General features: G+C 33.4%; 1 protein-coding gene and 1 non-coding gene across 2 annotated transcripts; one reads left to right on the top strand and one right to left on the bottom strand.

Annotated features, from left to right (window-relative positions):
- The first annotated feature begins 624 nt into the window (after window positions 1–624).
- On the top strand, window positions 625–731 carry LOC148579579 (small nucleolar RNA R71). The gene has a single exon (XR_015896628.1). It is a non-coding gene; the product is annotated as a small nucleolar RNA R71 (small nucleolar RNA).
- Window positions 732–1083: 352 nt separating this feature from the next.
- LOC148579578 (uncharacterized) lies at window positions 1084–11071 on the bottom strand. Its single transcript, XM_088490685.1, has 6 exons — window positions 10927–11071; window positions 9969–10222; window positions 9469–9898; window positions 8987–9344; window positions 8725–8937; window positions 1084–1243 (listed from the first exon to the last, which is right to left on the bottom strand). The coding sequence occupies exons 1-6, from the start codon at window positions 11069–11071 to the stop codon at window positions 1084–1086; spliced, it is 1560 nt and encodes a 519-aa protein (XP_088346811.1).
- Between the last annotated feature and the right edge of the window lie 2040 nt (window positions 11072–13111).

Below are 13111 nucleotides of genomic sequence, written 5' to 3'. Positions count from 1 at the left end.
TTTGCTTGCGGAGGTGGTTGTTGTTGATGAGATTGAAATTGGCGGTTATTGTGATTGTTCTGTTGGAAGCCGCCTTGAGAATTATTGTTGAAATTCTTAAGTTTTTGAGGTTGGTCCCTCCATTCAAAATTTGGGTGATTTCTCCGTCCCTGATTATATGTCTTAGAATATGGATCATTGTTGGGATTTCTAGGACCACTCCCCATGTAATTGATCTGTTCAGAAGAGGATTGAGCATAATCATAATTATCATTTTGCACAAAATTACCTGTCATGTCATAAGAGACCTATTGAGGTGGATTTTGGGTGTTGATAGTCGAGACTTGCATTCCACCCATCTGCTGAGTAAGTAGATTTATTTGCTGAGACATAAGCTTGTTCTGAGCAAGAATAGCATTAAGAGCTTCTACTTCCATAACACCCTTCTTCTGAGGAGCCTCAGAGTTCACAGGATTCCTGTTAGATGAGTATAAATATTGGTTGCTAGCAACCAATTCAATAAGCTCAATAGTCTCCTCTGGTGTCTTCTTCTTATGCAATGAACCACCTGCGGAATTATCTAAGCACATTTTGGACATTTCACCCAAACCCTCATAAAAGATATCTAGTTGGGTCCATTTGGAGAACATGTCTGGAGGACATTGCCTAGTCAGTAGCTTGTATCTCTCCCAAGCTTCATAAAGAGTTTCACCATCCTTCTGCCTGAAGGTCTGAACCTCCACCCTAATCTTAGTCAGCTTCTTTAGTGGGAAGAATTTTGTAAGAAACTCAGTTACAACCTTGTCCCAAGTATCCAAACTCTCCATGGATTGGGAATCTAGGCATAGCTTTGCTCCATCTCTCAGAGCAAACGGGAAGAGCATGAGTTTGTACAACTCAGGGTTCACTCCATTTGTCTTCACAGTATCACAAATCTGTAGAAAATTAGAAATAAATTGATTTGGGTCTTCATGGAGAAGACCATGATACTGGCAGTTTTGTTGCACCAGGGTGACCAATTGTGGCTTCAATAGGAGGCACCACAATGCTTATCCCATAAAGTTCTGCAGTAGGAGCAGAGTAAGACCCAAGTACTCTCCTTTGTTATTCATTCCCATTCGGATTTGCCACATTGGCATTAGCAGCATTGTTAGGATCCATAGTAGATTCTGCAGCCTTGTAAAGTCTTGCTTGTTGCAAACGTTGCCTAAAAGTCCTTTCAGATTCAGGATCAAAGTCTAAGAGAGGTTCCTTATCTCTGTTCCTACGCATAAACAGACAGAATATAAGAAAAGATGGGAATCTCTACGTCAGAGTGTAGAGAATTCCCAGTGAGGTAACCTGTGTAAAAGAAATAAAATAAAAGATACTAAAAAAAGTTAATTCTAAAATTCGAAAATTACTTATAAAAATAGAACAAAAAATTTTGAAATTATTAGGCAAATTAAATAAGAAAAATTAAAATAAGACTAATTAGAAAACACTAAACTTAATTTCAGAAATTAAGAAAAATATTAGTGCTATTTATTTATTTATTTATTTATTTATTTATTTATTTTTTTCAAAATACTAAAGTAAAATTTAAATAAAATTAAAACTAAAACGCCCAATCTAAGCAATCAAATAACTAGTAGTTGTTAATCACTATCAATCCCCGGCAACGGCGCCAAAAACTTGGTGCAAAATTTATAACTACAAACTAACCGGCAAGTGCACCGGGTCGTACCAAGTAATACCTCAGGTAAGTGAGGGTCGATCCCACGAGGATTGAGGGACTAAGCAACAATGGTTGATTAATTTACTTAGTTAGACAAGTAGAAAATAGTGTCTGAGAGTTTAAAAGTATTAAACAGTAAATTCAGAATATCAGAAGACAGGCAAGTAAATAAGTTGGAAAAACAATATAGAGAAGGTAGTTAAGGCTTCAGAGTTATCTATTTTTTGGATTGACTTTTCTTATTAATTTATTTTAATCATGTAATATTTAATTCATGGCAAACTATATGTGACTTGACTATAATTCCTTAGACCTTTCTAGTCTCCTCTAACTTTTGTCAACCGCCAATTCCTTGGTCAATTAATTCCAATTAGGGGGTGAAGTTCAATTCTAGTTATTATGCCAGAAAAATCCTAATTATCCAAATATAAGAGGATTATATGTCATGTATCCCGTTAAGTCCAGATAATTAGAATTTAGGAGAAATTGTTTTCAAACTGTAGTTCAAGTAAAGAGTTTTTCCAAGTTATACAAGAACTCAATTAGAAAGAGGGTCATACTTCCGTTCCACCCAAATTCATAAGATAAAGAACGAAAATAATTCTTAAATTATAATTCAGTACATGAATTAAAATAGAAAAATAATAGAATTAATCCATACAATAGACAGAGCTCCTAACCTTAACAGTGGAGGTTTAGTTGCTCATGAAAAAAAGTGAAAACTAGGATTCTGATAAACTGTAAATTGGGCTGAGGTGGAATGAAAAGTGGAATAATGTTGGAATCCCTTGAAGAGAAGTTTCTTTTTTCTTTTATATCTAATCCTCATTAATTTAAAATCTATTTTCTAAAACTAAAATAATATCTTTTCCTATTTTAAAATAAAAATAAAGTTTAAATTAGAATTAATTAAATAATCAGCATTTTCTGCGTTTTCTACACGTGGCGCATGTCACGCGTACGCGTCAGTCACGCGAACGTGTTGTTGTGCAAATCTCCAAATCACGCGCACGCGTCAGGTACGCACACGCATCGCTCCTCGCTGGTCATCTCCTTTAATTCTTGTGTTTCTTCCATTTGTGTAAGCTTCATCTCCATCCTCTAAGCCATTCCTGCCCTATATAGCCTTCTTCTCTTTTTCTATGGAAGCTCCATCAAATCCAACCAAATGCTACCTAAAATAAATAGAATTGCACACGACTCAAAGTAGCATTCATAGTGGTTAAAAGATAATTAATTCTTGATTAAACTCAACAAATTGAAAGCAAATTCACTAGGAAAATATAGAAAAGATACTCACGCATCAAGCAGTAGAACGCTAATTTTAGGAGACTAAAATAAAGAGTGAATACTCAATTAAGTTCTTGAATTTACATACGAGTTTTAATTTAGTCTTTGAAATTTCAATTGTCTTTCTTTAGTCTCCAAACTTTGTAAATGTGACTCACAATAGTCCCTGAAACAATTTTTGACACAAAAACGTTAATGAAACGTTGACATGGACAACTAAATAGTAAATACCATGCTAAAATTTGTAAAATATTGTCATGTTAGTTTTGGCGCTCAAATAACCCAAAAACGGCAACGGATCACTTGCTTTATGAGAAAAAAGTTTTAATAAAAATCACTTATAATATTTTTTTGGGCTATTTGAGTGACAAAATAAAAATGACATCGTTTTACAGAGTTCAACATGACATAAATCACATTCGCAAAATTTGGTGACTAAATTGAGACAATTGAAATTTCAGAAACCAAATTGAGACTCGCATGCAAGTTGAAGGACCAAATTGAGTATTATCTCCCAAAATAAAGACTTGTGTGCAAGTTGAGGAACCAAATTGAGTATTATCTCCCTCTGAGCTCCATTTAAGGGTATGCCGCTGGCAAATAGGTTGTTACATGCATAAGGCGAGATTCAAACCCTCGACACTTGCTTAAATGGACGAGTGAGCTGACCACTCGATCAACCCAAGTTGGTTACTATCTATCACTCTATAATTGTAAGAGTTAATGCTCATTTTAGCCATTGAATTTTGAGGTCAGATTTAATTTGACCTTTAAAGTTTCAATGGACCCAAATTAGACATCGAAATTTATAACTGTAACTCGGATTAACCCTTGAACTGGTCTTCGTTAATGGCATGTTGATTTAGTACATTAACTTGTTGCGATTTGATTTTTCACGCAGGTTTCATCTCATCGATTTGATTTCTCGCTAGGATTTCACCCACTCAGATACCAAAGAGTATAGTGAGATGAGTCTATTTGTTCCCCTACTCATGAACACATCCATTTCAGCCCCACTCAACTCGTGAAAACCATCTGTTTGTACACCATAGCAAGTATCCGTTTGTACACCATATCAAGTACCACTTAGTCCACACGAACAACTTCATCAACCTAACAAAATTCCAGCACAGTAGAAAATCACCAGGGTAAAGAGTGCTAGCAATAACTCAAAATGTCAACTAGAAGACCTGAAAAGGGAGAAATTTTGTCAGCAAATCAAATGATAATAAATACAGAACAACTAAGATATGAAGAGGAGGAGGAAACTTTAGTAATATACGATGAAGGAGATATTACAGAGGGCCTACATATGTGTGAATATAGCATTATAGGGAAGCTAATAACAGAGAAAGACATCAATCAAAGCTGGGTATAGAGTGATATGTTCAACATCTGGAGAAAATCAGAGGGATTCCAAATGAAAGAAATACAAAGTAAGCTCTACCAGTTCTTTTTCAAGAAGAAGGATGATATGAAGAAAGTAATTACAGGCAACCCATGGACATTTAGAAATTCCTAGATATTATTGAAGAAATGGGAGAAAAATACAGACCCAACAGAAAATGGAATTCACTACTGCAAAAGTAAAAGTTTAGATCTGGAATTTACCTGAACATTGTAAAACTATCAAACTCAGGAGGAAATTAGCAATTGTTATAGGAGAAGTGATGGAATACGACCTCTTCGAAGGATGGAATGGACTTGGAAGATTCATCAAAGATAAAGTGAGAAGGAGGATTGACCAACCAATCAAGGAAGGCACAAACATTGGCAGCAAGAGTGATGGAATAACATGGGTTGATCTAAAGTACGAAAAGCTACCCACCTTCTGTTATTTTTGTGGTATACTGGGTCATGATGAAGGAATATGTGAAACAGCCAAAGAATAGGAAGAAGGATACCAAAATAAATCTAAAAATCTGGATACATGGCTAAGGGAGAAAGTCCCAGGAATAAAAATAGGAGACAGGGGAAAAGGAAAACAAAGAGGATGAAAGCACTAATGATATACAAAAAAAGGAAACACTAAAGAAAATCAAGAGAAACTGCTGAAAAAATTAGATAGATTAACAATGGCAGATCCAAAGACAACAAAAAAAAGAGAAAGTCAATGTCAATACCCATGAAGCAGCAAAAGCAGCAATGAGGGGAAGTGAAAGACAAAAAGAAAAGAGACCAGCAGAAACATAAATGGTAGAAGACAACTTAATCCAAACGAAAATAGCACACAACCAAATTGAACAAAGAGCAAAACAAAAAGAAACAAATGAAGGAGGAAAAACAGAAGCTAAGAAACTAGAAAAAGGGGAGAAAGAAGTCAAAAAGTCCAAAAGATGAAAGAAACCTAAAGAAGTGAAAGAGAAGAGCCAAGAGCACCAAAACAAGAGAAGAAAAAATACAAAATGGAGCAAGCTTTAAAGGGAAAAGAAAAGTTGAGGAAATAATAGCAATGGAGATCGAGGAGGAAGGAATTCAAATGAAGAAGCAATAAACAACACAAGGAGTGGCAGAGGCTGTAAAACAACACTATCGAAATAATAGGGCTGATAAGTTGGAACTGTTGTGGGCTTGAAAACCCATAAGCAATTAGAGTTATAAACAAGCTCTTAAGACAAAAATCTCCCAACCTGGTCTTTCTCATAGAGACTATGAAAAAAGCAGATAAAATTAGTAGAGTGAGGAGAAGAGAAAGATTGGAGAACGTGATAGGAGTAGATTGTGTGGGGCAAGGGAGAAGCAGATCTTGGGGACTAACAATGATGTGGGAAAGCAATCTGGTGGTAGAAGTTGCATCAATGTCCCTTAGCATATTGACATGATCATTAGCACCGGAGAGAACAATAACAGGTGAAGAGCTACGGGTTTCTACGGATGACCAGAGGCTGCCAATAAACATAGATCTTGAAAACTCTTAAGCTCTCTTGGGCAGATTAACAGTACGCCATGGATGATGTTTGAGAACTTTAACCAAGTTCTACAAGAAGGAGACAAACAAGGAGGCCTACCCATCACATACACATAAACGAGAGGATTCCAAAAAGCTTTACAAACTAACAAACTTTTGGATCTTGGTTTTATGATCATGCATTCACGTGATCAAACAATCAGAAGGAGACAATAATGTTCAAAAAAATTGGATAGAGAAATCGCAAATATACATTGAAATGAGTCTTTTTCTAATGTAATTGTCCAATATTTACAAAGGTATAAATCTGATCACTGTCCAATCCTAGTGGATATGCAAGAAAAAATAGATAAAAGAAGAAGGAGCGAGCACAGGTTTAGATTTGAAGAAATCTAGTTGGACAATAGTGAATGTGAAGAGGTAGTCCAGAGAGCTTGGAATCTAGGCAGTAACTCTATGGAAAAAAAATTAAGAAACTGTGGCAGAATGTTAAAGAAATGGGCAAAAGAGAATTTTAGGAACATCTCAAGGATAATTAGAGCAAATCAGAAGAAGCTAGAAGAACATCAAGCACTCTCTCAATCCAAAAATGTGCTGAAAAATACAAATGAACTCTTGAAGCATGAAGAAGTATGGTGGACACCAAGATCAAGAGCATCTTGGCTAAAGGCGAGGACCGTAACACAAATTTTTTTACCAAAAGACATCTCAAAGAAAAAGAAAAAACTCAATAGAGAAAATAACAAACGATGCGATGGTGGTTTTTAAAGAGGAAGAAAAAATAGAAGTCATGACCAACTATTTCAAAAAACTTTTTGGAGTAGAAAGCACCGATGGTATAAAAGAAATAACAAAGGTGGTACAAGGAAGAATCACATGAGAGATTGGAGATAATCCAACCTGATTTCATAGCTGAAGAAGTGAAGATAACCCTCACCCAAATGCAGCCAAACAAAGTACCAGTCTCATATGGTTTACCGGCACTATTTTACCAAAGTATGTGCAGAATGGTTGGTTATGGAGTCACAAATTGGGCACACAAGGTGCTAAACAATGACGGAGACCCATCGAAAATGAATAAAACATACTTTTGTCTCATCCCAAAGACAAAGGACTCGGCATACACAAAAAATTACAGGCCAATTTCTTTGTGCAACATCCTTTTCAAGCTAGTGACAAAGACAATCGCAAACAGGCTAAAGAAGATCTTACTGGAGATTATCGAAGATATTCAAAGCGTTTTTGTACCAGAGAGACTCATAACGGACAATAGAATAGTTGTCGTCGAAATACTTATGTGGTTGAGATATGTGTCACAGTGACAAATATATTTGTCCTTAAACAGTCACCACCAAGTTCGATAACTAACTATATACTCGGTTGTAGTTGAGAAAAAGTTATTTAGTGTGTGTGAGTAAGAGGTGGTGTGTCTGTATAAAAAAAATACTTGTTAACATTCTATATTTTAGAAATAGAGTAATTATTCAAATTAGTTCCTGAGATTTTTAAAATTGGACACTTTAGTCCTTCAAGTTTTAAAATACATAAAATAGTCCCCAATGTTTACTTTCGTTAGATAATATAGTCCCCTTCCATTAGTTACTAACTCACATGGAACATTAACTCGCACACATAACTGATGTCTACGTATGTAATCTGGACAAATCAGTCCCTAAGGTGAAGTACAAAACAATCATCAAAAAATTTAAAAAATTTTTAAACAGTCTCTAAAAATTTTAAAAAGATTTAAAATAGCCTTTTTTCAAATTATTTATATTAATTATTTTTAAATTAATAAATTTTAATTTCTAAAATTTTTAGCCTATTTATTTCAAATTTGATTATGGGTATACAAATTTTTTTATGCATTTTTAAAATAAATTATAAATTAATTTTGAAAAGCATTATTATTCAAAAAATAAAATAAATAAATCTATATTTATTTTTAACCATATTTAATTTAATTCAATTTACAGGTACCATATTCTATGATCATTCTTTAATGATGAAAAGGATAATAAGTTAGTGTTGTTTAAAGAGGTAGGAGAACTTTCATTTAACATAAAAAATTTTATATAAATAATTGAAAATATTTGTGCAAATGCTTGTGAAGGCAATACTTTTTATAAAATTCTAATGTGAAACTCCTAAAATATATTTGCAACACATGAAGAAGAATTGTCTTGCAATTAAGGCTGTTTATGCTACCACAGTTAGTAATTATGGCAAGAAAATATATATTTTTTATTTAGAAATATTTTTTAAAATTAATTTGGTATCAATATCTTAGGAGTCTAAGTTAATGACCTCTTACATTTAATTATTATTATAGTTTCTACATTACTTCGATATAGATATCATACGTTAATTATTAAATATTGTTATTTTTTATAATATTTTACTGTTAATATAATTACTTTTTAGTATGTACTAGTGTATGAACCCGTGTTCAGCACGAAAAAATTTGTAAAAGTAAACAAAAAATTATATGTTTGGATACTTTAAAAAAAAAATACAAAATAATTATTATATTAAGAAATTTATAAAATTATTATCAAAATCAAAGTTTAACTTAAAAATAGTGAATAATAATTATTTTACATTTTTTTAAGTAAAATAATTATACATTGATACAGAATTTAAAATAAAATTAAAATATTTATATTAGAATCCTATTTTTTCAAAGACTTTTCTATAAACAACATTGATGGTTGAATTTGCAGACATTCCTACATGATTTATAAGTAAAACTTTTAAATGTCTCTTACTCTTAGCTCTTGAAAATGCCACATATAGTTGGCCATGTATAAAAACCGGTTTGGACAAGTACAATCTAACATGAAATAAAGTTTGTTCATGAGACTTATTAATTGTCATGGCAAACGATACTATTATGGGAAACTGTCTTCGTTGGAATCTAACTGGGACGGTTTTATTTGTTGGTACCATATTCATTCTTGGAGTCAAAGCAATATGACCAACATTGTTATCTGTTAAGACTTCACATTCTATGACATGATTTCCAAGCTTCCTAACTTGTAGCCTTATACCATTACAAAGACCATCAGGATTGGTCAATATTTTTCAGTAACATCACCGGATCACCAACCTTGAGTATTAATTTATGTGGAGGCAAACCAGAGCAATTTATGCTATTCAGTAATTCAGGACCATAGAGATCTAGTTGACTCTCCATATTCCCTTCATCCATAAAAATCGAATCCGAACTAAGATATAATTTTTTTCCTCCAGGAATGATAGCCATCAGATGGTTGTTGACCTCTTCAACGATGTCCAGTGTGGGAGCCAGTATAGTTCTTGCTTTGAAAAAATCCTTTGTGGACATGTTATCAAAAATATTTGGATAAGAAAAATGAACCAACTCATCAAATGCCTGGTTCGAAGAAGGAATAACAATATCTCCTGGAAGACATATCTCAGATTCACCATCTATATTGTCACATATTAGACCATCACCAACTTTCAATAACCACTCACCAAATTGCTCTGTCTCATCTTGATCTGAAGCAGTCGTCCCTACAGAAAGTCTCATGTTTTTTGTTAGTTTGAGCACCTGACAAAACTTCTAAAGGTAAGATGAATTCACGGTTGAATGAACAATATCTTGTCTCGATCCTCATGAAATGACAGGAAGAATGTCTAAAGTCTCCACCTAGTACAACCACTTTTCTTTCAAAGGACAAATCTTTGTTATATGTTGGAGAAAACCTCATGATATCACCTAAACATTTATCAAGCACTTCATAGCAGTACCTACTAACCATTGGAGCCCCATCCCAAATTATAAGTTTGGCTTTCAACAGCAGCATTGCTTGAGGGAAACCAGGTTTGATGTTACATACAGAATCCTCAGTTATATTCAGTAGTATTTTGAACCTTGAGTGTGTCGTTCTTCCATTGGGAAGAAGTAAAGATGCAATACCACTTGAAGCAATGTTTAACACAATATCACCCCTTGAGCGAATCTCAGCAGACATAAGGTTCTAGAGAAATGTTTTTCCAGTACCCCCATAACCATACACAAAGAAAAAACCCTTCATCACAATACACAACTGTAACAATTTTATCGAATGCATATTTCTGCTCAGGTGTTGCGATGGCTAACATGTTTGAGGCATTTTTCTTTAAATCATCCCTGTTAAAGTGTAGCTCTTCCCTGATAACCCTTTCGGTTAACAAAGAACTATCAAATTCAATTGCTAAAGGCATAGGAGGATAGTCTTTCAAGGTTTTACCATAGGAATGTAAGATCTTGTCTATATCCATTAAGCACAACTGATTAATCTCATCATCTGATATGGTTAACTCTGCATATTATACGATATTGTAAAAAATTAATCAAACTAAAAATGATCAATAATGAAGAACTTTTATAATTGCAATTATAAAAACTCACCCCTTATATTCATCACGATTCTCTGTCGATACAAAATATCATCTGAGAGTTCATGCCAACATCTATCCCAGACATGTTCTGGTCTTGAGATATTGTTGGATGTTAATAGAATGACAAATAACCTTCTAACATATGATCCTGAGGCCCACGATCTTGCTTCCTTAATTGCATCCATGAATTCTCTGTCATCTTGCAAGAGTCCAAAGACAAAGCATGCATCTCTATACGTAAGATAAATTGTTCCTCCTACTGTTCTTATATCTCAAAAATTTATACATCCTCTTTGAGTATTCAAGAGAAGTCGTTGGTAATATTCTTCGGTATTTGCTGCAAAAAACTTGTTTAAAATCCCACTTTTAAATTGCTAAATGGATTAGGCTACATGATTTCAATTATTATGTAGCTACACATCCGCATAAGATTAATTTTTCTAAAAAATATAGAACAATTCTAAAATTGTGTAATTTGCAGATTATAACTGCTGAAAGTTATTTGAACATTTTTTTTCTAGTATAGATAAATCGAATAAAATGGGCGTGGGGTACATGCTGTTAAGATTTTAAATTTAAATCATCAAATAAATAAGATCAAAATTGAATATAAACTCGTCATTACCTGCAGGTACATGAGTCAACCTTCCAATTGCGAAGCCTTGCTTTCGAGAAAACCACTTTGAAGCATCGTCCTTCCAAACAAACTTGGTTGGAAACTCAGCATAAGTCAGACTTCGAGCATAGGGATATGACATGTTCGCCGCCATCCATCCCAAAAACATGGACTTGAGATATTGCTCTTTCAACGATATCATTCACATTAGAAGTTTCACCATAAACCACAGGTTTCTCATTCTCCAAATGGAATGGAAGTCTAATCACAAATGGTTTTTTCTCTTGGATTTCGTATCCAAATAAACCAGACTGCCTCACATGCCGAAATGTACCTACAATTGTAGTAATTCCTAATTTTGTCAACAACTTGTGTGGCTTCTGATAGATCACCAGCGTTGTATAGGGTAGTTGTTATGTGGCCATTGCCCTTATGTACTTACTTAAACAGATACTTAATAGAACTTGTTTGGCATGTGTATTCCACATTTATGTGACACCCGAACTTGAGCAACAATTCTGGATTATAAGCAATAATGAACTTATTGTCTAGTACACATTCCCTTTTTTTCACTGTTCGACCGTTATCAGTACGCCTATATTTGGAAAACCCGGCTTCATCAATGAGTGCTCGCTGTCTAAACTCTTTGGGATAAAACTTTGAACAAGATCCATTCTTCATGCAAGGTGAATTCTTGTTGTACGGACCACATGGACCATGTATCATGTAATTTTGAACAGCTCCATGTAGATTTGGCCTTTCATTTTCATCAAGAATCTTAGCTGTTATATGTTTGTCTATGTCATCTGGTGTTTGTGGCTTGAACTCGATACTCATGAATTAAAGGATATGTGCATGCGGAAGCCCTCTCTTTTGAAACTCTATAGTGCAAACATCTGAAAATTGAAAAAGACAAATGAATATAAACATATTAAGTGCTGAGTAAGGGCATCGAAAAAACGCACCCGTCATTCTCAATATGAATGACCAACATGTCAATAAGTTTGCCATCCTTTATATATTTTCTCTCACCCTCTACACCGGTCATAACTCTAGCAACGTCTAAAATAAATATCAAACAGAAGATTGTGCACAAATCACCCGTCTTAGTGATATTTTGTCATAAAAACAAAAGAAAAATCAACTTATGTACTTGCCATAAATCATACACTTACCAACCAGAAAAGGATGTTGAGGAGAGTATCCCATAATTTTCCTAAAAGGGACTAACTTAATACCATATAACGGTATTGTATCACAGAAAGAGGATAAGACAGTAGTTCTTTTTTGAAAAAATAATAAAAAATAATGTGATGTTGTGCGGTACAATCCGAAGTTGTTGCTAACTCTAAAGTATGTAAAAACATACACAGCTCCCTCCGATATCAATGATTCGAATACAGATATCAGATCCTTATCTACAGAAGTATGCATAGTTGTTCCCTATTTTTTTCACAAAGCAAAATATTTTATTATTCACTTTCTACACACAGTACCAATAAGGTCCAACTAAATAAACAAATAAAATTTATATAAAATATTTCTTTCAACAAAAATAACTAAATAAATTAAAAATATGATTTAATTCTAAAATATTAAGTATTAAGTATTAACTAACAGATTTATATTCACCCAAAAGGAAGAATATACATATAATGGATTCAAATATTTAATACTTTAATGTATACTATCATTATATTTTACACAAAAATTTAATTATATATTAACACAATAATTAAAATATTTAATTTAAAACGACTAATTTTATTGTTTAGTGACTTTCACTTGAGTATAAAATTTTTGTACTTGACTTTTTTTTTTCACACAACTCATGAAAAACAGGTTGAGAAAACTTTTGATTTATTTTTTTAACCATAGGTATTAAAAAGAAAAAATTTGTGATGACAATCATGCATGAGAATTAAGTGTTATGTAAAAGAGGGTTAAGATTAACGACAATCATGCATATGCGTTAGTCATGCTCTTATTATTTTTCTCTCTTTTTTTTCCTCCATATACATCTTTGTTTAATGTGATTGATTTAGTCTAGAATTTTGAATGTTAAATCAGTGGAGGCTATACTGCTTATTTCCCAACTGTCAACACTATCTAGAGATGCTTGGCACAAACTTTTCTAATACAAACCTCTCTTGTTAGTTGTCACCCATACGGGAGGAGAAAATTTAAGTCTTCA

Source organism: Arachis ipaensis, chromosome B10 (assembly GCF_059453495.1).
Source record: "Arachis ipaensis isolate K30076 ecotype BB chromosome B10, ASM5945349v1, whole genome shotgun sequence".
NCBI classification, from domain to species: Eukaryota; Viridiplantae; Streptophyta; class Magnoliopsida; order Fabales; family Fabaceae; genus Arachis; species Arachis ipaensis.
The sequence above is the reverse complement of the archived record's forward strand: the minus strand, read 5'-3'. Positions and strand labels throughout refer to the sequence as shown.

What these genes read in the sequence shown, in the direction of transcription:
- LOC148579578 (XM_088490685.1), bottom strand. Translation starts at nt 11,071, where the DNA reads ATGGCGGCGAACATGTCATATCCCTATGCTCGAAGTCTGACTTATGCT. An exon ending in GTTGACTCATGTACCTGCAG is followed by an intron (nt 10,223 to 10,926) that starts GTAATGACGAGT and finishes TATAATATGCAG; the next exon opens with AGTTAACCATATCAGATGAT. An exon ending in AAGGTTGGTGATCCGGTGAT is followed by an intron (nt 8,938 to 8,986) that starts GTTACTGAAAAA and finishes TAATGGTATAAG; the next exon opens with GCTACAAGTTAGGAAGCTTG.